Genomic DNA, 26,689 nt, shown 5'->3' with positions numbered 1-26,689 from the left:
ACATCCTCATGGATCCTAGTTAGGTGTTCACTGCTGAGTCATGAAGGGAACCTTTTGATACTTAGTAGTGGTGGTTCCTGCCAGGTGTTTTTAAGTTTCGTATAATTAGGTTATGTGATCATATGTAGATGTAGCCAATTTTGTTACTGATTAGAGAATGGAGATGCCATTTCAGAGGTCCCTACGATTAAAAAAGAACTAATGGAACCCAAAATTATTTCATTAAGATAACCTTGTCATTTCTGTGTAATTTGCTCTAATAATTATTTTGCTGTAGTAGATGTAAGAGATTAAGTTCATTTTCTTGCCCAAGTACCTACATTGCCTTTACATTATTGAAATCATAACCTTACTGCCATACTGTTTTCCAAAGTAACTACCATTTTTTGTTCCTACCAATTTTTCCCATCTTTGCAGTTACTTAGTATTTTTAGATTTTAATGTTTGCTATTTTTGAAGGTATTTAATGGCATATCATCATGGTTTCAATTTGCCCTTTTTTGCTTTCTTTTAATTATTTTATTGACGTGTAGTTGATTTACAGTGTTGTGTTAATTTCTGCTGTACAACAAAATGACTCAGTTATGCATACATATATATATTTATTGTGGTTTATCATCACAGGATATTGAATAGCTCCCTGTGCTATAGAGTAGGACTTCATTGTTTAATTTGGATTTTTTTCAATCATTAGTGATGCTGAGCATTTTTTCATCTTTATTTGCAATCTGTATATCTTGGTATAGAGTGTGTATTCAGATCTTTTGCCCATAGAGTATATATTCAGATCTATTGCCCATTTAATATTGGATTTCTTGGAGTTCCTATTGTGGCTCAGTGGGTTAAGGATCTGGTATCACCACAAGCTGTGGTGTAGGTACACAGATGTGGCTCATATCTGGTATGGCCGTGGCTGTGGCATAGGATGGCAGCTGCAGCTCCAATTCGACCCCTGACCTGGGAACTTCCATGTGCTGCAGGTGTGGCCCTAAAAAGAAAAAAAAAATAAAAACATAAAATTGATTTCTTGGAGTTCCCACTGTGGCTCAGCAGTAAAGAACCCAACCAGTATCCATGAGGACGCAATTTTGAACCCTGGCCTTGCTCAGTGGATCAGGGATCTGGCATTGCCATGAGCTGTGGTGTAAGTTGCAGACGGCTTGGTTCCAGCATTGCTGTGGCTCTGGCAGCTGTAGCTCTGATTAGACCCCTAGCCTGGGGGTCATGGGTGAGGTCCTTAAAAAATGATTGGATTTCTTTCTTTCTTTCTTTTTTTGTTAGAAGAGGTCTATCTTATGAATACAAGTCCTTTGCTAGGTATGTATGCTACAAGTCTTGTTTGTTTTTGTTTTTTTGTCTTTTTGCCTTTTCTAGGGCCGCTCCCTCGGAATATGGAGGTTCCCAGGCTAGCGGTCCAATTGTAGCTGTAGCCATCAGCCTAAGCCAGAGCCACAGCAATGTGGGATCCGAGCCTCGTCTGTGACCTCCTCCACAGCTCCCAGCAATGCCAGATCCTTAACCCACTGAGCAAGGCCAGGGATCGAACCCGCAACCTCATGGTTCCTAGTCAGATTCGTTAACCATTGAGCCACGACGGGAACTCTTTCTTTTCATTTTCTTAACGATAACTTTAAGTACAGTGAACGTTTTACATTTTAATGTAAGTCTAATTTGTCAGTTTTTTAAAAATTGCTCTGGAGTTCCTGTCGTGGCTCAGCGGTTAACAACGAACCGGACGAGCATCCATGAGTTGCTGTGGCTAAGGCATAGGCCTGGGAACCTCCGTATGCCAAGGGTGCGGCCCAAAAAGACCAAAAAGGGGGAGAGGCAAAAGAATTGTTCTTTTTGGGTCTTAATTGAAAGCTTTAGTTAACCTAAGGCTAATACGGTTTTTTCCTATGCTTTTTGCTAGGAGCCTAGAGTTAGGTTTTACTTGTAGATCCATGGTTGATTTCAAGGTAATTTTTGTACATGGCACAAAATAGGAGTCACAGTTCTTTTTGTTTTTAATTTGTGGATATTAAGTTGTTCCACTGTTATTTGGTTGAAAAGACAGAATTACTTTGGTACCTTTGAAAATATCAAGTGTTATGTGGGTCTCCTGTCTTGCTAAGATTTGTGGAATTTATCTCTAAAAATTCTTAAAATTATTTGTGCTAAAGCTGCTATAGGTGTTTTGTTTGGACCTTAATCTCAGAACTTTTAACTTTATATTGCAATAGTATCTATTCATGTTAAATGTTTATGTACACATACATATATTTATATATAAATAAGAACTAGGGTGTAGAAGATTGACCTTAATATATTTTGAAATTACATGATTAATGATTTATTAATTAGTATCTTTTAAAAATTTCCAGTTTTATTGAGCTATAATTTACATACAGTGTCATATGTTTGTGTACATATATGTTTTGCCTTACATTATGAAATGATTATCACAAGTTTTTGAACATCATCTCATAGATGCAAAAACAAAAAATTTTGTGAAAATTTTTTGTGATGAGACCTCTCTGGATTTACCCTCTTAACTTTACATGTATAACATACTCAGGGTTAATTATATTCATCATGTTGTACATTAATCTCTCATAGCAGCTTTATCCATTATCTATTGAAATACCTTTTTATTTTGGTAAGCTACTTCTCTTGATTTTTAGGGCCACACCTTGACCTAGGCTAGGGGTCAAGTCAGAGCTACAGCTGCTGGCCTACATCACAGTCAGAGCAACGCAGGATCCGAGCCTCATCTATGACCTACATCACAGTTTATGGCCACACTGGATCCTTAACCCACTGAGCAAGGCCAGGGATCGAACCCGAAACCTCATGGTTCCTAGTCGGATTCGTTTCCACTGCGCCACAACGGGAACTCCAGTAGGCTCCTTCTCTTAAGAGACCTTTAGTATCACAGGTTTTTTCAACAAAATTTTTTAATCCTCACGTGTACAAAGTAATGGTAGAGGCTGCAAAGAATGTCTCTGGAACTTCTGCTGGAAGCATAACACTGCTCAGCATTAAAGAATCTTCCATACAGGAGAAGGGGGTGTGCCAGTGCACACATGCACACATTACTAGGACTAAATGTATTAATATGAAGAGCTAAAGATGGTGTATGTAATATTAGGAAGAATTGATTAATCCTGCCTGAGGGACCCAGCTAAGAAAGCCAGCTAGGGTTGGAATAAGACCTTGAGTAGCTTTCTGAAAAGTGCACGAGAGAGTATTTGGTGGTTTTGAGGAGATAGATAATCATCGCCTAAAAGTTTTTTTCTTTTAACTCCAGCTTGGAATACTCCCTCATTTTTTGCATGTCAGATTTCTACTGTTCTAATTCAAATGGTACATTCTTTGTGGTAGGGTTGTAGCATTTATCACATTAGATAATTGTTTAGGAATTCTGTCTCCCATTGGATTTTAAATTTCTTTGGAGCAGTGGATCAAGTCTGTTATGTTCATCTTTGCTTTTTTTTTTTGCATAGTTTATGGCACATATATAGTAGGTATTCAATGACTGTTGAATGAATTTGTGTTGTATCACCTATTTACCCAGCCTGTGTTGAATAAAGTAAGACAATGGCCTAGGCAATGAAAATTGCAAGGTCAGGGAATGATGCTATGTGGTATAATATACTTAGAGATGCAGTGGAAGATAAATTTGAAATACTGATTAGGGCTTTGTATGTCAGACTGGATTTCTGTGGAAGGCCTTATACCTCAAACTAAAGCAAGTGTTTGGATTTTACTGTATACAGTATATGCTGTACGTGATAAAGAAGTTTGGAAGTCTGTTGAGGAAGAACTGAAAGGATCTGAATTAAGTGGGAAAGAAAGGACAAATTCCAAGAGATTTTTAAGTTGTCAGGATTTCACAGTTTGAGCTGAAAGAGGGTAAGTCACTGAGGACTGAGCTTTCAAGCAAAGTAAAAGGCGGCACCATTAACAGAAATAAGGGAACTGCCTTTTCTGCATGGGAAAGGGTACATATGTTGGGTTGCCTGTGAAGTTGTGTTTGGGTACTGAGCAGGGGCTTAAAAATGTGTAATTTGAGTTTATGTCAGAGACTACATGTAAATTTAGATAGATAGGGAGCTCAAGCCGATTGACAATCTGAAATTGGCACATTAGAAGACAGACCTTTAGGACTTAGGCATTTTGACAAGAAGGAAAATTGCTTCATGGTAGAAATCTAGAAGCATTAGGGAGGAGGTGATCAATAGCCCTAATGCAGACAGGTAAAAGACTGAGGTCATTGGACTTTTGAGAATTGTGACTTTCCAAAGAATTATATTCACGGGAAAGCTTAGATTATAGAATTTGAGAGTGGAGTAGGGAAGGGGAAGGCTAAGTTGGATGTGTAGTTTGTAATTTAGCTAAGAATATGATTAATAAAGTGCCATGATAAAGGCTCAGAGTACTTTGAGAATTCAAGGGAAAGACAATTACATTCTATTCAGGGATCAGGAAAGATCTTCTGGGGAACACTGTTAGCTGGGTCCAAATGAGTGCATTTCTGGATGTATGATTATTTTAGTACATTTCTGCTAAGTCGTTCAGTTAGTCTCTGGAATAAACACCTGCAGTGACTGGCTATTCATGAAGTAGTTCTATTCTGGTTATTTTTGCATTGTATTGAAGCTAAATCTTCCTTCTTGTCATTTCCATTGACTGTTCAGTTAGAATTTAACTTGTGCAATTTGGAACATAACTGTCAGCTCATTGTAGACATTACATCCATATTAATGTAGCCTTTAATTGTTTGCCTTTGGGGTAGGGCCCATTATATTAGTAATTCACTGTTTATTTCCCCCCCCCCCCCGCCCCGTTTTAAGGCCGCACCTGTGACGTAGGAAAGTTTACAGGCCAGGGATCCATTTGAAGCTGCAGCTGCAGCTGCAGGCCTACACCGCAGCCACAGCAATGCCAGCTCTTAACCACAGCATGAGGCCAGGGATGGAAGCCGCATCCACATTGATAGTTGGGTTTTTGTAGCCCACTGAGCCACAATGGGAACTTCTCACTGAATTTTTAACTAAAGAGCAAACAAATAAAAACCCTTAAGTACTTACCTAAAAGCTGAAGTTTTATTCAAGGAAGGAAAAGAGGCTGATAACTTTTTTAAGAGGCAGGAGTAGATAAAAGAATATTGATGAAGATACATAGAAATTAGGGCAGTTGGTGAATGACTAGTGAAGTAGTTGAGTCTCTGTAAATAGTAAGGGAAATCAGGAGTTCCCGTCGTGGTGCAGTGGTTAACGAATCCAACTAGGAACCATGAGGTCACAGGTTCGATCCCTGGCATTGCTCAGTGGGTTAATAATGATCTGGCGTTGCCGTGAGCTGTGGGGTAGATCGCAGACTCAGCTTGGATCTGGCGTTGCTGTGGCTCTGGCGTAGGCTGGTGGCTACGGCTCGGCTCCTATTAGACCCCTAGCCTTAATTTGTAAATTAAGAAATCAAGATCTGGAGTTCCCATTGTGGCTTGGTGGGTTAAGAACCCAACATAGTCTTGAGGATGTGGGTTTGATCCCTGACCTTGCCTGGTGGATTAAGGATCCAATGTTGCTGCAAGCTGCAGTGTAGGTCCCAGCCAAAAACAAAAAACAAAAAAAAAACCAAAACAGACTCTCTGTAGCCTTTTATGTATAGGTATTTGTTTAGGCTTTTGGCAGATTAGCATTGCCTTATTCCTCACTTTTCAAGTTACCTCTTTTGAATAAATAATGATTTATTGAGTGATAATCAGGTAAAAGTTAACCTCCATCTCCTTTGTCTCTCAGATCTAAATTGATTATGTCATAGCCATCAACTGTAATGACTGGAGGTGGGTGGGCAATGTTAAGCCTCTCCTGAACTAGGTTAGAATAACTCCAGTGTACTTTGCCCTTTCTTTTTTTCTTTTTTTTTTTTCTTTTTAGCCGCAAGTGTGGCATATAGAAGTTCCTAGGCTAGGAGTCGAATTGGAGCTACAGCTGCTGGCCTATGTCACAGCCATAGCAACGTCAGATCCAAGCTGCCTCTGCGACGTACACCACAGTTCATGGCAACGCCGGATCCTTAACCCATTGAGCAGGGCCAGGGATTGAATCCACAACCTCAAGGATTCGTTAACCACTGACCCACAACGGGAATGCCATAGCTTCACTACTTTAAATGTAGCAAATTTAGAATGCTTTTATGCATTAAGATTTGTGAGTCCTTATTGTTGGGAGTGTTTAGGTTTGAGGGAAACTAATTGCACTAAATGACAGTATCTGATTCTGCATTGTGAATTAACTTCAAAACAAAACAGAAAAGGAGGTGGTTTAATGGTAGGTGGAACAAAGACTGAAGATACTGGCAGAATTCTGGGCTGGGTTTACTCTGACCTCACAACTAATCTAGAAATGGCTAAGGGTGAAGAACTGAAGAGATAAGCCACTGTATGAAGGGTTTTTTTTTCTTTTTTACAAAGTTTATTAGTGTTAGATGTGCTACATGGTGTAAGACAACACTTTATTCTAGCTGTAGGTGGCAGCAGATGTTATAGAAGAAAATTCGAATGTTTAAACAGTAATCGAGGTCACCATCCCCTGAGGCATTAGAAACAGCTTACTTTTTGCCAGATTTCTTAATTCCCACCACAGCTCACGGCAATGCCAGATCCTTAACCCACTGAGCAAGGCCAGGGATCGAACCTACTTCCTCATGGATACTAGTCAGGTTTGTTACTGCTGAGCCACAATGAGAACTCCTAAATCATTTACTTGAAATGATGAAAGGTTGTATTTCTATTTTTATTTTGTGCTTGTTTTTCTTGACTTTATCTTTGAGATTTTGGGCTTAGAGGTGCTTTATCATAGCACCTAACCCACTCTGTTCCCTGCTTGCTTGTTTATATTCTGTGACAGGTTATAAATTCCTGAGGGCTAGAGTACCTTGTTCTCTAGGGTATCCCTATAGGCAGTGCCTGGCTTGTAGTTAAAGAATTAATAGAAAGTTTGGAAAGACATGCACCAAATGTATAAAGCTATTTTCTGAGTATTGAGGTTATTGCTGATTTTTAAATGATTATTATCATTTTGAAAACAGTGAAATTACTCCTTAGAATTGGAGAGCGTACAAAGAAGACAAAAGTCAGTACTGTCCATGATAAATGTGATCTCCAAGTCCTGACTTGTGTACAATGCCAAGCCTTCCAAAACAAATCATTGGATTCCAAGAATGTAGGAGATTATGGTCCCCAAAGGAAAAAGATCCTGTGCGTGAAAAGACCTTATTATGGTGTTCTAGTCAAGACAGCACTGTACTCTCTTGAGAATTTGGATAAGAACTATGCTCCTTCGCCCTTTGTTGAGGGATAAGGGAGATCAAGAAATAAGATGAAGAGGAGATGGCAAATGTTGGAGTTTATCTCTAGTTGGTTGGGAATTTATCATTTGCTTTTGTAGCTACTTTTTAACAAATGATATTTTCATTTGAGTGGCTAATGATGATTATTCTTGTGTTTGTTCCCTTAGCATTTGACATAGCGCAGCAAAGAAATGGTTATGGAGAAGCCCAGTCCGCTGCTTGTAGGGCGGGAGTTTGTGAGGCAATATTATACTTTGCTGAATAAAGCTCCAGAGTATTTGCACAGGTAAATTCTAATTGGATTATTTAGTATTTTTATTTAGTTTTATTTTCTTGAATGTGACTATATGTTTTGCCTTTGCTCATCACGTCCTTAAGTATCTTTGCAGACCGTACCCAATATTTTAGCAGTGTGATGGCTTAAAACCAGTCTTTCAAGTTTTTTTTTTACTGAAATCCACAGAAAGAAAAATAATTCATATCATATCCCGTTATATAACACATTCATATCTACACACATACATGCAATACTCTGGTATTTTATATTTCATTAAAAAAAATAACAGGCTTGGCCAGCTAATAGGTTCTGATCTTGATTGAAATCACAGGCTTAAGTTTTTGGGTTTTTTTCTGCAGCAGTGTTAGGAAATGGATCAATTAAGTGATTATACTTGTGAAAATTCCTTCTGATTGATCTGCAAAATAGTATTCATTGATAAAACAGCAATAGTAGCCTTGCTTACTATGGCAAGAGTTGGATATCTGTAAGCTTATTTTTTTCCTCAGATGGTTCTTCCCAGAGCAGGTGAGATACGAGTGAGACTTTTGTAAGGATTAGTCTTTGCGAACATTTGTTGTAGAACACAGTAACTAAGAGAGCTAAGGATAAATAATCATTGCCACATCATGTGGGAAAGACTCTTAAAAGACCTTATCCTTTTATTTATAGGTTCTCTTTATAACCTTACTGGGCATTCTAAAGTTAGATTTTGCATTATGCCCTCCTCCATTGTTTAACATGTGTGTAATCTCTGTGTTATTCTGGAAGACAATTAAACAAACCCCATCCCCATCCTCCAAAAAATTCAAAGTGAATACCTGTACATTTTTCTAATTATAAAATTAAAGATATTCTTGTTGACAGTGTGTATGAGTTTGAAGGAGAATGGGATTAATAAAGCCTTTCATTATCTGAAATTTTTAGTCTTTACTGTGTATGTATTTGCATGTTCGGTTGTTTTTTAGCAAGAAAAAATAAGGCTTTCCGCCATCATTTCAGGTAACAATACAAACTTCTGTTTTATACTTATTAGCTTATGTAACAGATTTTTTAGTAATGAAAATTTATTTAACACTGGTGAATATCCTTACACATACATGTTTAGGTACCTTTATAGTTGTTTTCTTAGGATAAGTTCCAAAAGTAGAATTAAGTGAAAGATAAGATCATCTCTAAGGCTTTTCTCAAACATTCTTAGACCCAGATTATCCTCCACAAAAATGATAGCTATTTACATGCTTGCCATTAGAACATGAGGGAAAATAGTGTAAACTTAAATATGTGGGTAGTGGTTGAAAGCATGGACTCTGGAGCCAGCTGCACCACCTGATAGATATGTCACTTTGATGAGTTTATTTTTTTTTTTATTTTTTATTTTTTTTGTCTTTTGTCTTTTAGGGCCTCATCCACAGCTTATAGAGGTTCCCAGGCTAGGGGTTGAATGGAGCTGTAGACGCCAGCCTACACCAGAGCCATAGCAACGCAGGATCAGAGCTGTGTCTGCAACCTACACCACAGCTCACGGCAATGCCAGATCCTTAGCCCACTGAGCGAGGCTAGGGATCGAACCTGAATCCTCATGGATGCTAGTTGGGTTCGTTAACTGATGAGCTACAAAGGGAACTCCAGTATTTCAGTTAATTTTAATCTAAACTTTTAACTAAGCCTTTGAATTAGTAATCATTTCAAACTCTTGAGTAGAGTGCTAAACAGTGGCTGATTCCCAGGCAGATCTAGATAACTGAGTTTTTGTATCTGACGGGAAAAAATGGGTAAATTACTACAATGTCAGTATTTAGAATATGTTTTGAACATTTCATTTCTCCACTTATCAAAGTATAGATGTGGTAAGAATTAGATGAGAATAGCTAATGATTGAGTATATACATTTAGCATGCTAGGCACATGAAGAATTCTGCATCATTAGTCATTTAATCTGTACAACCTCATGGAGAAGTTACCTAGAAACTAGGTTTGCTTGACACCAGAACTCTACTGCATCTTAATTTTTTTTTTAATCAATGGTTTTACAGGTTTTATGGTAGGAATTCTTCCTATGTTCATGGTGGAGTAGATGCTAGTGGAAAGCCCCAGGAGGCTGTTTATGGACAAAATGTAAGTATCAATTTCATATACATTTAGATTATTTTATTTTTTGAATTTTAAGATAGAGATTTGGAAAGTAGCCTTCTTGTGCCCATGGATTTTTTTCTTGAATGTGATCAATTAGCTGCACTAGAATTTGTTAGAATTTGTTACAGTAATTGTCCAGTGTGCGTTGAGTTCTTATAAACACCCATTTTGTATGAAGCATAGTATTACATTTGGGTTGGATACAAAGGAGAGTGGGACTTTTTTTATATCCTTGGTGTGTTTTAAGTATGAAACAGTTGAGACACTGTAGAAAGCTTTTTTTTTTTTTTAATGATTTTAACTTTTTCCATTATAGTTGGTTTACAGTGTTCTGTCAATTTCCTACTGAACAGCAAAGTGACCCAGTCAGACACACACACACACATATATATACACATTGCTTTTCTCACATTGTCCTCCATCATGTTCCATCACAAGTGACTAAATATTGTTCCCTGTGCTATACAGCAAGATCTCGTTGCTTATCCACTTCAAATGCAATAGTTTGCATCTGTAAACCCCAGATTCCCATAAAGTTTATGTTAAAGTAATGCACAGTATTATATACACCTTACGATTTTGTAGAGGATGTGGAACTTCAGTGAGACTCTTGAGTCATAGCATTTGAACTTGCCAAGCAAGAGTAAGTTGCAAGTAGAAGAAATGACACCAGCTGACAAGCAGTAATGTAAAATTAGGTATGAGGTCAAGGAGTAGTCCACACAGTTCGTGTGAATGACTGAATACTTAATACAGAACAGTGGGAGAAAGCGGTATAAAGCCTGTAATATGAGACAGGCATTGTGATTTCTTCTATAGAGAGGTGACATGTTGAAACTAGTGGATTTAGGAACTTTGGTCTGGCAGTAATGCATAACATGGTGTAATGGATTCAAATAAGGCAGAGAGGTTCAGTAGTCAATATTCTAGAGTTGTGAGGAAATCAGTGCAAGTTTGTAGTATCGAATGGGTAATGCAGTATCACAAGTTTGTATTTCCTCCCTACTTTCTTTTTCTAATAAAGGATATACACCACAAAGTATTGTCTCTGAACTTCAGTGAATGTCATACTAAAATTCGTCATGTGGATGCTCATGCAACCTTGAGTGATGGAGTAGTTGTCCAGGTCATGGGTTTGCTGTCTAATAGCGGACAGCCAGAGAGGAAGTTTATGCAGACCTTTGTTTTGGCTCCTGAAGTAAGTTTTCACTTCTATTAATTTTTCATTTATGTGATTTTTTTATTTTATTTTATTTTTTTTATTTTTTTATTTTTATTTTTTTGTCCTTTTACGGCCCCACCCTCGGCATATGGAGGTTCCCAGGCTAAGGATCTAATCACAACTGTAGCTACTGGCCTACGACAGAACCACAGCAATGCCAGATCCAAGCCTTGTCTGCGACCTATACCACAGCTCACAGCAACGCTGGATCCTTAACCCACTGAGCAAGGTCAAGGATCAAACCCTCAACCTCGTGGTTCCTAGTCAGATTCGTTTCTTCTGGAGCACAATGGGAAGTCCTCATTTATGTGATTTTATTTTGCTATTAATAGTTTCTTGAAGTGTCCAGAGTTTCTTCTTACAGGCACAGATATGCATGTAGCTATTTTTATTTATTTTTATTTTTTTGTCTTTTGTCTTTTTAGGGCTACACCTATGGAATATGGAGGTTCCCAGGCTAGGGGTTGAATTGGAGCTGTAGCCATCAGCCTATGCCACAGCCACAGCCATGCCAGATCTGATCTGCATCTGAGAGCTGCACCACAGCTCACCGCAATGCTGGATCCTTAACCCACTGATCGAGGCCGGGGATCAAACCTGCGTCCTCAAGGATGCTAGTCGGGTTCATTAACCACTGAGCCATGACGGGAACTCCCTGCATGTAGCTGTTTTTGAGAAATCTGTATTGGATCTGTTGATTACTTTACTTGAGCTTTATGTGTGTGCTTTGATTTCTCAGTAAAAGTGAGGTCCTGATAATAGATGATTAAGACTACAGAGATAATATTAAAAGCATATTATTATATTTAATAGATTACATATTATAAACAAAATGGGAACATCCCATATGTAAATTAGTCCTGGTTCTTTTATGTTTAGTAGACATTTCTTGAGCTTCAGTGTTTTGAGTAATCTACTGTGATTTGCTTTGTATTAACATCATAGCACATTCAACTTTGAAAGATTATTTCTGTACTGTTAAAATAGAAATTGTTTTTATTCTTCTTAATTTAATGCTACATTTATGGGTATTAATGGAATATTTGGATGTTATTTTCCTACAGGGATCTGTTCCAAATAAGTTTTATGTTCACAATGATATGTTTCGTTATGAAGATGAAGTATTTGGTGATTCTGAACCAGAACTTGATGAAGGTGAGGTTACTTTTAAGATACAAGGGTTCTGTCAGTATGGATATTCTTTAAGGACCTGCAAAGTATGAAACAAATAAATTTGCCTCTGTTATAACTGAGGCTAACTCCCTTTTCTCCTTTCCTGTTCCCGATTCTTGTTATAGATATTCATTTTATGAAATTTTTATGATTATAAGTCAGACATAGAAAATGAAAAAAACTTCCTCAATCTCATCTTCTAAAGGCAACCAAGCATTTAGTGCCTATCACAGAATTTGGTTATATCTTACACTGATCATTACTTTTATAAAAGTGGAAGTATGCTAGCTCAAAGCTTGCTTTTTTGTTTTCTTTTCTTTTTTTCCTTTAATATATCTGTATCTTTGTTGGCTGTTGATTTTTTTTAATCCATATTTAATATTTAAGATCAGTTATTTAATTGATCTTCCATTGATACATACCAGTTTGCTTCCTTTTCTTTATTATTATTGCTCCATTGAATAGATGGTGATGAAGGAAACTGAGTTATGACTTTATATATCATTTTTACTACCCTTTTCTTACTAATAGGTGTTTTTAAAAAATAGAGTCAATTCCATGGAGTTCACTATCATATGACATCTTTACACATTTAAAATACACCTATCAAATTGTGTATTAAGCCTCTTAAAAAGAGATGTGGTGTATTTTATATATTGTCAGAATCAGAGGATGAAGTAGAAGAGGAACAAGAAGAAAGGCAACCAACTCCAGAACCTGTGCAGGAAACTAACAGTGGTTACTATGAAGCTCACCCTGTGACGTAAGAATAGTGTTTGCAAGGCCAAATCTGTTCTAAACTATAATGTATTTGCAAGGTGGTTTTTGTACCTGGAATTGTTGGAAGTAAATTTTTGCTGACACTATCAATAACAAGCCAGCATTTGAGTATTTACTGTGTATATGCAAGAAATTTGGAAAATGTTGTTTTATTTAATTCAAAAATTGAACATGTTTTGGTCCAAAACTGATCACTTACTACTAATGTATAGTGTCTGGGACAAAACAGCATTTTATTTTTTTTATTTTTTTTATTTTTTTTGTCTTTTGTCTTTTTGTCTTTTGTCTTTTTTTTGTTGTTGTTGTTGCTATTTCTTGGGCCGCTCCCGCGGCACATGGAGGTTCCCAGGCTAGGGGTTGAATCGGAGCTGTAGCCACCGGCCTACGCCAGAGCCACAGCAACGGGATCCGAGCCGCGTCTGCGACCTACACCACAGCTCACGGCAACGCCGGATCGTTATCCCACTGAGCAAGGGCAGGGACCGAACCCGCAACCTCATGGTTCCTAGTCGGGTTCGTTAACCACTGCGCCACGACGGGAACTCCAGCATTTTATTTTTTAAATATGGGGTTTATTTATAACTAGTGCTAAAGTGATAAACATTTTTAGTAATCCTGTTTTTAAATGGATTTAAAGAAACAGATGTTAAAGAAATGCCACTTGAGGTGTACGTTGGTGACCTAATAGGTTAAGGATCCTGGGGTTGTTCATGCTGTGGCTTCTCTGGTCACTGCTATGGCATGAGTTTGATCCCTGGCCCTGGGGAATTTCTGCACACCATGCCTGCGGCCAGAAAAAAGAAATTCTGTTTGAGAGTATTACTTCCTCTGCCTTCTAGTTTTAAATTTTTGCTTCAGAACAGCTTGTTATTAGTTATGCCTGTTAGAGAAATGCTATATTTTCTTTTATTTGAATGGGTCATTTCACTCATATTGAAAAGTGAATAAAATATTTTATTGTAGTAATGGCATAGAGGAGCCTTTGGAAGAATCCTCTCATGAACCTGAACCTGAGCCAGAATCTGAAACAAAGACTGAAGAGCTGAAACCACAAGTGGAGGAGAAAAACTTAGAAGAATTAGAGGAGAAGTCTACTTCTCCTCCTCCTGCTGAACCTGTGTCTCTGCCACAGGAACCACCAAAGGTTAGATCACAGGAGCTCTTTAGACCTATAGCATCGCACTTTCATCTTTTGTGCCATTAATGAAGCATGACCTTTGTTCTGTGGTGGTAAATTGTTTACTAGTAAACTATTCTTTTTTATGTATATGAAAGAAGCTATGGCTTTTTTTTTTTTAATTCCGAGGAAATTGTATTTTTATCCCCTGAAAAACACCTCTAAGAGTAAAATTTAAGATGAATCCTTGTCTGTATGCAATGTTTAGTATCTTAATTGAAGTTGTTCGAGTCCATGTAAAGCTGAGAGTTGCTCTTCCATTCCGTATTCAGCCCTCTATGCACGGATGCAGTAGGAGTCATGCAATATCCCAACTAAAACAAGTTGGCTTATTATTGAAAGGAGTGATATATGTTATTTCTGGTTTAAATGGGAACAGCTTCCTTACTACACCAATGAAACTCTTGGAAAGATGAGTGACACCCGTAGGGTATTGTTTAAACCTACCTTAAAACCTCTTTTATCTTTCTGTAAAGTAGAAGGTTAAAGTATATTTGGGTAGTGAGAGAAGGAGATTCCTTGTTCAATTTGTGAATGTCTGTTAAAATTTCCAGCTGGTACTCTCTTCTTTCCTATCTATCCTTCCCTTCTCCCCTTAACACCGTCACAACACCCTGTCGTCCCCAGAAGGGGAAGGAAATTAGTTCTAATAGGTTTTTATTTTTCTAGCATATGTAGTTGTTAGTGGTTTTGTTTGAACCTGCTCATCTACTTAGAGCATATAGGAACTTGCTTGTGGATTTATTTAGTAGTTCAGACAAAACAGTCAAATAATTTTCTTGCATAATGAGATTTTGAAAGCTGGCACATAGACTGGCATGTGTGTGTGTGCCTTTCTTTTAGGAGTCCTCCAATATAAAGCAATAGTTTAGAAATGAAAAGAAAATATATATTTGGAAGTTTCCCTATAGGAATGTTGGTGGTTTTCCGTGATTAGTAGTCTAGGTTTGTTGCATTTCCTGCAGGCTTTCTCCTGGGCTTCAGTGACCAGTAAAAACCTGCCTCCTAGTGGTACTGTTTCTTCCTCTGGAATTCCACCCCATGTTAAAGCACCAGTCTCACAGGTAACCAATCTGTGAACACATTGGATTGTATCCTTGTTACATTGCCAATTGCTTATCTTTTTTATACTTTTAAAAATGAGTCAATCAGAAATTATGGATTAAATATACAAAAAAAATGTATTAAATGTCAGTGACACCCACTTTAAACGCCAGATCTCCATTCATCATCTACAGAGGTGGTATTTGGGGTTTGGGTGTGTGAAATACAGATTAAGTTGGCTTTACCAATATATGTGGTCATTTAAAAGGCTTCTTAAAATAACCAAAAAAATATTCTTTTTTAAAAGATTAAAATTTTATTTAGCAAAAATATTTTAGGGAAGAAATTTGGAAAGGCACAAAGTAGTATGGCATTATAAAGTATCATTGTTTTTTTAAAAAAGAGAAAACATCAAAAAAATACACTGCCTGAGCTTTCAGTCTGTAAGTGGTTCATACAGTTTAATTGAAGCCTGTACCAACTTATGACTGTAGTGTTCACCTTTACTGATTGTTCTAGTATTCTGCTTTTTGTCTGTTTGTCATCTTGCCCATTTCAGAGCTTTCAAAAACATTGGAAGTAAGACACTGGCTACCTAGTATGTTTATTGTATATAGTCTACAATTAGCTAAATTCTGAAGTTAATAGGCACACTTAAAGGGTGTCCAGTTCTTTTCCCTGCATTTTCAGTCAAACTTCATTCCACTAGAAAATTTACATTTGAAATGGTTAGTGCACATAAAATTGTCTTTACAACTCTCAATATGCTCTAAATGGTGAAACTTTTGAGATTTTTCAGAAGTAGCTAGTAATTATTCGACTGTCTTCCTGGGTGTTATTACAGATAATCAGCTACAAAATAGAATACTGGCCTTGCCGTACCTGGTTTTGTTTTTTGTATTTTTCTTTGACTAGATAGATATTCAGGAAATATTGAGTAATTACCTCAGATTACAAATCAGAATTCTGTGTTAATGAAGAAAATTAATTTGCCAAGTACTGATTGTCTTTTTCTACCCATCTGAAGATCCAGTAAGTGACTTCTGGATTTTCTTTTGACATGCTTGATTTCCTATTGGATTTGCATTTGGAATCTTGGTACTTGATTTCAGAGAGTTGGCTATGTTTATTTTAAATTAGCTGATAGTCAAAAGTTACAGCAGTTAATTCTTATTAGCACACCTTTAATTTAGTATAGTGCCAGGTATTGTGCAAAGCACTTAATATTTACTCTCATCTCTAATCTTCACAAGCACCCTGTGAGAATGTTTACTATTATTATTCCTTTTTAAGATTAGTAAATAGAGGTCTAGAGTACGTCACCCAAGGTCAGACAGCCATATAAATAAAGTAGTAGGCCTGGGCGTTCAGTTCCTACAGTTGGACACTCATGCAAATCTGTAGGTTTCTTTATAGCCTTTGGGGGGGCGCGGAGTGTATCTCTATTTACATTAGAAAAGAAGAGTGCTATGTCTAAGTTATATTACGTTAGATTCTAGCCTCTCGTCCAGGAAAAAATTTTTTTTTTGTTTTTGTTTTTTTTCCTTTCAATTGTAAGGGACTGAATTGTATTTGCCAACACACCCCTTTATTAAAACAAAAAAAAATTTAACATTTATAATTTAAATCTTAAAAAAACTTTCAGAACTCCTTAAGCTATATTAGAATGGATTCATGATTTTTCCACTTGATTTAATAAACCCTTCAAAATTTTGCTGCTTTGGTGTAGTATCCATTTCCTTAACATGAAATAGATTAATAAACATGTATAGATTAATAGAATAATTAAATCTAATTCTAAGATATTGGTAGGCATTAATTTAGAAGTAGGTAAGTTAATTTGGTAAATTTCTTTTTTTTTTTTTTTTTTTTTTCTTTTCTTGCTTTTTAGAGCCATACTTGTGGCATATGGAGGTTCCCAGGCCAGGGGTCTAATCAGAGCTTCAGCTGCCGCCCTACACGACAGCTCACAGCAACGCCAGATCCTTAACCCACTGAGTGAGGCCAGGGATTGAACCCGCAACCTCTTGGTTCCTAGTTGGATTTGTTTCCGCTGTGCCATGACGGGAACTCCTAACGTGGTAAATTTCTTAAAAATTAATTAGTTCATTTAAGTAGCTTGTATTCAGTTGAAGTATATATTATGTTTTTATTTGCTTTTGTTGACTTGATTTGTTGGTTTCATTTTTACTTCGTATTCTGTTTGATCTTCATTTGTGGGACTTGTCATGTGAGCACATGTTCTGATTTTGTGGAATTAATTTTAGGCCCTAAAGTAGTATGTGATATCTTAGTTATTTTACCTTAATGGAACAAATAATTTTCATGATATTGAGCCTAAAAAATTCTAAGTGCACAGCTGGCTTAGTTGGTGTTTTTTTAATTTTAAATCCTTAAAAGATGATGAAGTACTTTCTGTAGTTATTTTTGTTTCAATAATCTGTTTTTAAAAGAATTTGAATCAGTCAGGCAGAGTTCTTTTTCCTGAATTGAATGAGTTGAGATTTTCCTGAGATTTTTATGAAAGATGTACATTTGCTATTTTTTATTAATTTCTGAAACATAGTATCTTTGTCACACTTTGTTAGAGACCATATATTCTTTAATTCTGTTTTACATTCATACTGAAGTAAGTTGTGCTTTTAGGCCCTTTCTCCCATTCCCCCGCCTTAGTTGAAATTTCTAAATAACTGACCTTTTTTAGGCATCACATTTTTGGTCAAATTACTATGTAATGTTAAATTCCAGATACAGAGAGCAACAGTCTCAGTGCTGTAATTTAGGCTCTATGTCAAGCGTAGAACATTCTCCTCCTACATGTTATGGATTAGAGACCTAAAAGTGGAATTTGATTTTAAATGAACCAATAGTTATTGAACATCCATGTTTAATGGCACTGTGCTTGGTTCTTTACTTGGTGTAGCAACAGATTAAGATATTGTCCTTAAGGAATAAATACATATAATTAATTTTAAAACTTGGGGAGTTCCCGTTGTGGCTCAGCGGTTTAACGAATCTAACTAGTATCCATGACACAGGTTTGTTCCCTGGCCTCAGGGTTAAGAATTCAGCATTTCCATGAGCAGACACGGCTCAGATCCTGGATGGCCATGGTGTAGGCCAGCGGCTACAGCTCTGATTTGACCCCTAGCCTGGGAACCTCCATATGCTGTGGGTGCAGCCCTAAAAAGACCAAAAAAATAAAATAAAGCTTGGGAGAGTTAAACACTAAAAATTTTTTTCTTAAACTAGCAAAATTCTGCATGGGAAGGAACTTCCATTTTGAGGGAAATGGGGAAATCTACATGGAAGAAAAAACAGGATTTTTACAGACAGGCAAATCTGTTGTACTGCTTAGGATGGAAGATAATATATCTTGGTTTACAGTGGGTGAAATTATTTATAATAAATTATTTTTGAAAGAAACATAGTTCTTTGTTCTTGTAAATTATAATATCCCAGTTATATAAGTGATGAAAGAATTTTAGCTACTGCCTGGACTGAGGAACTCAGATTCTATCAGCCATAAAGACAGACTGAAATTGCTAGCTTAAGGACACATTCTTCATATTCCTCCTGGGTGTTTTGAGCATCCTTTGAAGGTGCATATATTTTGTCTCTTCCTGGACCATAAGTATTTGGGCAGTAGACAGCCCGAAGAGGTTGGAAATACTGAAAATGCCAGTGTATTAATAAGGAAAAGGTAATAGTAGATGCAAATGTCATTTTGTTTTTAGCATAGTTACCTTATATGTTGCTTAATTTAGCAGTTAGCAGAAACCTTTGGAGAGTACCTTAAAATGATCTCTTATTTCTCTTGCCACCCCTACGAAGCAGTTAAGAAACGTTGGGTCAGTCCTTAAATAAATGCACACTTCTCCTGTAAAGAAGAGTAGGACTTCTTTGACTGTTTGAGATGCTATGTACCCATTCCTGTCATGTTTTTTACGTGCATTTTAACTTCAAGGTAGTATTTTTAGGCACCAGAATATGCTAAATTGTATATTCTGAAGTATCAAAATAGTGATTTTTTAAAGTAATTATTTATCGGGTGGGGTTTAGAAGATACTGCTGAGCAGTATTTAAGAGCAGCAAACTAGATAATGAGAACATATGTGTCATATATTGTTTTTTGAAGATAAAATGGCTTCTTTTTAACATGTATAAAAATACATGTATATGTATGTGGAGTGGCTTATCTTGCATTTTTGTGATTTTTGTAGCAATACTTTTTATGCTGTCTCAATGTGAGTGTAACTTTTTGGAAAAAAATATAGTTGTAAAAAGCAGTTTATTATGAGTTACATAGTCTTCAGTGGGAAAACAAAACTTACCCTACAGTCCTAGATTGGTACAGAATATCTTTATGAAAATTTGTTTCACATATGTAGAGCACTACGTTAAAAATACCCAAAACTAAAATTACCATTATGCCTGCTAGTGACTTGTTGGTTGTTGCTTTAGTTGGTTTTTCTCCTGTGGAATGTGTTTCTTTAAAATATGTTTTTTCCCTTTTATTTTAGCCGAGAGTGGAAACTAAACCAGAAGTTCAGTCTCAGCCACCTCGTGTGCGAGAACAACGACCTAGAGAAAGACCTGGTTTCCCTCCTAGGGGACCAAGACCAGGTGAGTCAGCCCCTCTGTAGCCTTCAGCACTTAGCACTTGGAAGCTGGAGAAGACGGAACTTTAAAAAGTTTTTAAAAAAAAAACAAAAACAAAACAATGTGTCTTATGTGCAAATCCTTCTAGTACCAAATTGCCTAAAGGCTTAAGTAACTTGCTAAATATAGTCTGGGCAAAACAACTAACTTTTAGGGGTGAATTAGCTGACCTCCCTTGGAGACTCATACTTCGCAGGTATAAAAGAATTTTGAGACACATTTTATTTGGTTATTGTCACTGGTTCCAAGAATTCAAAACCGTGCTGCCAATAACCTATTCTCTTACTTAGCACTTTTCTCTTCACAGATAAACAATAAGCACACCCTGATTCTTCTTATTTTGATTGTCTTAGGTATTAAGTAAGTTGCCGTGATTTTTGACTTGTTTCCATTGTTAGCTGATATGTCTAGAACCTCTCTTTGGATTCTATAAGTATGTTTAGATTGCTTTTGGGAGGAGGTGGGAGATAGTATACATCAAATTTAGAATATATAATTTTTTTCCCACAAAAGTAAAATAAGCGGTGTTATTAAAACCAGAAGTCATGAGAGCTGGAGTTTGTCCTAGCTTTGTCACTGATTGAGTTTATGATACTGGGTAAGACCCTTAAATACTGAGCTTCTCTCATACCATTCAGTTAATACACAGATTTTTCCTTGTGATGCCTTTTTTTATATGCTTCACTATGGTTCTTGTGTTTCTGGGAGAACGAAATTAGATTTTGTGTGTATACGAGCACCCTAATGTGTATGAAAGGCCCTATCAATGAGATATTACTACTATTAAATTTAATGAGTTTGCTGTAATTTCACACAACCAAAGATTAATTTGTGGATTTTAAAATAATAAATATTTAGTACAAATGTACCTCACACTATCTGAGTTCCTGGGTGATGGCAAAAGTTTGGCTAAAGAGGAATGCTTGTACTGCTAATATTTGACTTCCATATAATCAGACCAGTAAATCTAGAAGAAGGGACTTTAGCAATCTAGTCAATACCCTCACTTCACTTTAATGTCATGTTTTCTAACTAACCTACTAATACTAGACACCTCCACCTCCGTTCAAGAAGCTCACTATCTTGTTTAACTAAAACAGGAAACCAAGTTGTTTTTTTATTTTTTTTTTTTATCATTCATTGCTTTGAACTAGTTTTTATATGATATTGTAAACTTTAATATCGGCTCCATATCTTTTCTCAGGCAGAGGAGATATCGAACAGAATGAGTCTGACAACCGTAGAATAATTCGATACCCAGATAGTCATCAACTCTTTGTTGGTAACTTGCCACATGACATTGATGAAAATGAACTGAAAGAGTTCTTCATGAGTAAGTGGTTTAGTTTGCTTTATTGTAATATTAAGCAGGAGAGAGAGCTTGTTTTCAAAATGTAATTAGGATTAAAAAACAAAAACAAAAAAAAACCATTTACCTCTCTATATACTGTGTTTGTCTCTAGGTACCAGTCACCTTTCATTGAGCAGAAGGGAGTAGTAGAAGGTTATGTAAGATGTTTCCCAGTGACTATACTTAGTGTTAACTGACCTGGTTCTGTAGAGGTTAGAAGAGAGAGTGGGATGAATCAGTCTTCAATTTGGAAGTGGAATTTATTTGGTGAATACAAGTCAGAAATAGAAAATGACATTGTATGTCTAATATGTAGGTAACTTTTCTTTTGAAGGGACTAATAAAGATGCAGAAGAGTAACAAAACAGCCTAGTTGTTGGCGTCTTTGGTGAATGACCTATAAGAGTAACTACCTCAACTGTCACTGGGTTGTAGCAGCTTGCAGCTTTATGTTGAAATGGATTAAGTAGATTAAGGTATTTCATCTTGAATAATTAAAGTCTCAACGTATTCTGTTAAAATATTTAACCCTTGGTGTAATGTATATTTTCACAGGTTTTGGAAACGTTGTAGAACTTCGCATCAATACCAAAGGTGTTGGGGGAAAGCTTCCAAATTTTGGTTTTGTGGTTTTTGATGACTCTGAACCAGTTCAGAGAATCTTAATTGCAAAAGTAAGTAACTTTAAGGGCATAATTCAAGACTTTATTATTCCTATTGTATTTAGTATTAATTTGATACATTTTAAAACCAGAGAAAGTCTGGTTAAAGCTAAAATGGTTTTCCCATGGAATGGTATTTATGCAAAGCACAAAGATTTGTTAGTAGTTTTAAAGTCTGAGGTATGGATTATTTCAAGTTTCATTATTTGCTCTGGTAAAGCTTTGAATAGATTACATATTAAGAATTTCATCAAAGATTTTTTTGTCTCTTAGGATTTTCTTCCTTATGTTTGGGTTTGATAATACATTACTATTAATATCTCACCTGCCCATGTAAATTTTTTTTCTTCCTTTTTAAAGCCAATTATGTTTCGAGGGGAAGTACGTTTAAATGTGGAAGAGAAAAAGACAAGAGCTGCCAGAGAGCGAGAAACCCGAGGTGGTGGCGATGATCGCAGGGATATTAGGCGCAATGATCGCGGTCCTGGAGGTCCCCGTGGAGTAGTGGGCGGTGGAATGATGAGGGACCGGGATGGAAGAGGACCCCCTCCAAGAGGTGGCATGGCACAGAAACTTGGCTCTGGAAGAGGAACCGGGCAGATGGAAGGCCGCTTCACAGGACAGCGTCGCTGAAGCTCCACTGTTGGCAAAGTCTTGGCAGTGGTACATTATTCATCGTGTTTGCATTCTTGTTAATTTTTTTTGGCTTTGGAATGTGACACAGCCTTTTTGATCATTTCTTTGATGTGAAAAGCATCTTTGGTTATCAGTTAAATTGAGGTGGACATTATTTCCCCAATTTTACAGCAGGATTCGCATTGTTAATTTATAAATCTAGACTTGGAGAATTAAGGACTGAGAAATGACCATATCTTAAACTGTCTACAACAAAATGAACTTAAGAGGACACGCCCAACTGAATTCAGGTCCTTTGAGTCAAAAAAAACCCCCTCTGCTGCACATTTTGTTTAAGTGTTACTGTTTCTACCTGTTAATGTTGGAAACACAAATAGTGCAATTTGTGCAATTGGAGAATCTTGCCTTTTTTCTTGGCTCCCCCCAAAAATACAAACCAACAGAAACTTGTTATGCACTCATCAAAATGCACTAATGGGTACTCTGAACTCATTAACATTGACATCTGCAACAGGAGGCAACAGGGGAAAAAAATCTTTCATCTTTTTTTCCAGTAGAGCGTAGTTTGTGAAATGATGAGGGCATTTTATCTGCTTGCTGTGACCAGCGTGTGTACACATAAACCTTAACAAGACTACAAGTATATTCCAGAAGGAAATCATTTAGTTATGAACTAAACAAAAATCAGAACTTCAAATGCTATGGTCTTGAATATTAGACCAGATTTAGTAGCTCCATATCTCAGATTTTTCTACCTGCCCCTCTTCAGTACAGGGATGGCTGGCTGCTCAACACACTCCTCCCCCTTTTCCTTTCTTTAAGCTGTGTACAGTGAAAATTTGTCTTTACTGTATTTTTGTTCTCTGGTAATGTAAAAAGCATGATGGTGCCTTCTATTAATACATCATTCCAGTCTTGCTGGTAATTTTGTACAGTATAGTGTATGAATTGCTGTGCTGCAAAGCCAAACAGCTGCAAAATGTCGAAAAATCATTGATGTGTATAAAAATTGCAGTATCTTTAAAATCAGTAAAATCGACTAGCATAATTATTTACCTTGTTCTTCAGTTAACAACTTTGTGTTCTCTGTGGGAGGGAGTCTTGTGTGTTTAGAGTTGGGGGAGAGAGAAGGAGGAGGAAGTCAGTTATTTGAGTAAATCTCTTGTTGACTTTTCTCTTGGCCTGAATGTCAACATTGAAGTGTATCACTTGAAAGGTGTTTGGAAAAGTCAGATCGACTTCTTGTACATTTTTTAGCGACATTTAAAAAGCAGTCAGATTCCATAAATGGCAAGTAAACCCGAAGTGAGGATACTGCAATTTTCAGTGAAAGGAACAGCAGCTCTTAAGTGTTTGCATTTTCTATTTGGGGGGCAGGGAACGGTCATTCATTTTGCACAATTCTTGAACTGATGTCAGCACCCGAGTGGCTCTGAATTTTAAGTCTGGGACAGCATCTTTTATTTTTACATGAATCTCTAAACAATTCTGTGGGCAAAGTTTGTAGCTACTGGATTATTGTCTGTCTTTAGAGCAAGTTCCAGTAAACCGCAAGTATGACAAAGGATATCCAGTTTATGCTTGGAGCATTCGGTACCTATCAGTTTCTGATGTTTCAGGCTAGGAGTGGGGTAAATAAGTGTGACCACTTAAAGCTGCTGTTAGCATGGAAGACTTCTCCATTCTATCTTAGTAAAAACAGACAAAAAATGCACTTGACATAATAGCAAACTGGTTCTGAATTAAGAGACTGTTTGCTATTTATTTAGTAAACTAGCAAATGATGCACATATTTTGCTTTTCATGTACTGGGCAATATAAATAAAATTAAATCTGTCCCTTTTTTCCCCCTTGAATGAGGTCTTCCATGTTTGAGGAAAAGTCTTGCACTATTGCATATATTTTGGGGACACAGATTTCTCAGTTTCCATTTTGGGGGGGGGGGGTTAAGCATATTTTTTTTCCTGTTTGAATACTTTTACACTTTCTGATGTATAGTACTTGAAGTTCTTACCAGAAAATTACTTTTGAATTTTGAAGCCTTTATTCAAACTGCTTTTAAATAAGTGGTTTATTGTCAGTGTTTCGTTTTGTTTTTTTATAGCATATTCTTCCTCTTCTCTTTCTTTTTTTTCTCCTTCCCGTTTATATATGTCTGTGTGTATATGTGTGTGTGTATACACAAACACACAAATTATATATTATATATATATATATATATAATTTCCAATCCAAGATATTGCCCTGCCACCCATGAAAACTGTTCTGGCACCAAAAGTAATGATCAATGTTAAGTGTAATAGGTAAATTAAAGCAAAGAGCCATTCAGCTTCAGTCTTTACGTACCATGAATAAAACATAAGAACATCACATGGAGAAGTTTACATGGTGATTGTTCACCTGCAGTACTGTGGACTTTTTAACATTTTGTCCCTTTTCAGTGAACCAGAGTAAAAATATTCATCTACCATTACTGTTATTTGCTGTTTTCCTTTTTTCTTTCCTTTTTTTTTTTTTTTTTTTCTGGATGGTAATATTCTATTCTATCCTTATGACACTATTGCAACCAAATTGGCTTTACCATCTTGGCTTTAGTAGGTATAGAAGACAATGGATTACCATCTTTATTGCTGTAATGTGTTAAGCATTATATGCTAGTAGTATCTAGTTTAATTGTTTCAGGTGGAAAGTATTCTTTGAGTTTCCATTTTGAATGTGTTTGGACTAAACAAACAATAAACTACTGATGTCTGCAGCATTTATCTATGTCCCTAATTTAATCTGTAGGTTTGTGTTCCAAAATATTTTCTCCCAGTTGCATTTCACACAGCCTAAGTAAAAATAAGGAAAAGTTCTGAAGTCAGCTGATTAATTTTTGAAATTGGATATGTCATTTAAGTAAGACTTGAATATCATTAGAGATCGGTCCTAGTTCAGTTAGATAGCTGGTGTGCAAGATAAAGAATATTAGAACAGAATAGTAAGTAGTAAGGATGGTGAGAGTGATCTAAAGCAGGCTGCTAAACATGTATTTATTTGTTTGTTTTTATTTCTTGTCTTTTTAGGTCCACACCTGTGGCATATGAAAGTTCCCAGGCTAGGGGTCAAATAGGAGTTGTAGTTGCCAGCCACAGCAGCACAGGATCCAAGCCAAATCTGTAACCTACACCACAGCTCACAGCAACCTGGATCCCTAACCCACTGAGTGAGGCCAGGGATCAAACCTGCCTTCTCATGGATACTAGTCAGGTTCGTTATTGCTGAGCCACTACAGGAATGCCTATTTATTTTTTTAAATATTAGATTTTCCAGAGGATTGCTACCTCATTTCATAAGATATAGGAAGATTGAGGTTATTTGAAGTTCTGAATATGACTCAGTGTAGCAATTGGAACAGATGTGTCAGGCTCTACAAGAATATTAAAAGGAAAATAATCATTTAGTATTAATTATGTTATGAATATGCACTTCAAATGAAAAATGAGGTCCTAAGGCATAAGCAATTTTAGAACTTGAGGCTTTTCCTACATTAAAAGGGGTGCTATAAATGAATTTTTCGTGATTTTATAATTATAACACTGTTTATGAAGAACCCTTAAATGAATCTTCATGGGTTTGTACTGGGCAAAAGCCAGAATAACCATTATTTAAATACTTCTTTTGAAAGTAATACTTGAGATTTTTGTAAATGTATATGAAACTCATTTTAAATTTTAAGTATAATGCGTGATTACTCACCTAACTTTATGGCTGTGGGAAAACAGCTTTCAGAAGGAATTAAAATGTATATGACAAACCATTGAAAAGAGAAACATTTTGAAAGAGCAGAGTATTTGGCACAGGAAATTTATATTGAAAGTGTTTCACTACACAGTGCTTCATTTCAATTATGCTATATAATAATAGTCTTTGTATCAAGTGAACGAAAATTTAGTAGACGATCATATTTTTTCTTTTACTTAGGACAGCTTGCTCATTTTTTCTTTTAATTAGGTCAGCTTGCTCATCATAATTTATATTTTAACTGCAGACTGTTCTTATTCTGTGTTCATAAGACTTTCTAATTATTTAGTAGTAGACTTGTGATCAATTGAATGCCAGATTTCTAAATTTATTGGGTAAATGAATTATGTTCTAAAAGACATTTCCCTTTTAAGATAGATTTCAAGGAGTTCCCATCTTGACGCAGCGGGAACGAATCTGACTGGGAACCAACTAGGTTGCAGGTTCAATC

General features: G+C 36.4%; 1 protein-coding gene across 9 annotated transcripts in view; it reads left to right on the top strand.

Annotated features, from left to right (window-relative positions):
• Positions 1–25,215, top strand: part of G3BP2 (G3BP stress granule assembly factor 2) — a 90,350-nt gene extending 65,135 nt beyond the window's left edge. For 5 of the 9 annotated variants that reach the window (XM_005666759.3, XM_021101451.1, XM_013978782.2 and 2 more), the window contains 11 exons: positions 7,503–7,621; positions 9,649–9,730; positions 10,773–10,946; positions 12,035–12,125; positions 12,807–12,906; positions 13,887–14,067; positions 15,066–15,164; positions 19,668–19,770; positions 21,011–21,139; positions 21,713–21,831; positions 22,180–25,215. In XM_005666759.3, the coding sequence (XP_005666816.1) occupies positions 7,527–7,621; positions 9,649–9,730; positions 10,773–10,946; positions 12,035–12,125; positions 12,807–12,906; positions 13,887–14,067; positions 15,066–15,164; positions 19,668–19,770; positions 21,011–21,139; positions 21,713–21,831; positions 22,180–22,452 (1,446 nt within the window). In that variant the 5' untranslated portion in view covers positions 7,503–7,526 and the 3' untranslated portion in view covers positions 22,453–25,215. Of the gene's footprint in view, positions 1–3,758; positions 3,895–7,502; positions 7,622–9,648; positions 9,731–10,772; positions 10,947–12,034; positions 12,126–12,806; positions 12,907–13,886; positions 14,068–15,065; positions 15,165–19,667; positions 19,771–21,010; positions 21,140–21,712; positions 21,832–22,179 lie in introns of all 9 variants that reach the window. The other 4 variants (XM_021101452.1, XM_021101453.1, XM_003356979.4 and 1 more) reach the window with 2 other exon arrangements.

The sequence above is a fragment of the Sus scrofa genome, chromosome 8, assembly GCF_000003025.6.
Source record: "Sus scrofa isolate TJ Tabasco breed Duroc chromosome 8, Sscrofa11.1, whole genome shotgun sequence".
NCBI lineage: Eukaryota > Metazoa > Chordata > Mammalia > Artiodactyla > Suidae > Sus > Sus scrofa.
Note: the sequence above shows the minus strand (reverse complement) of the source record. Positions and strands in the feature narration are given on the sequence as shown.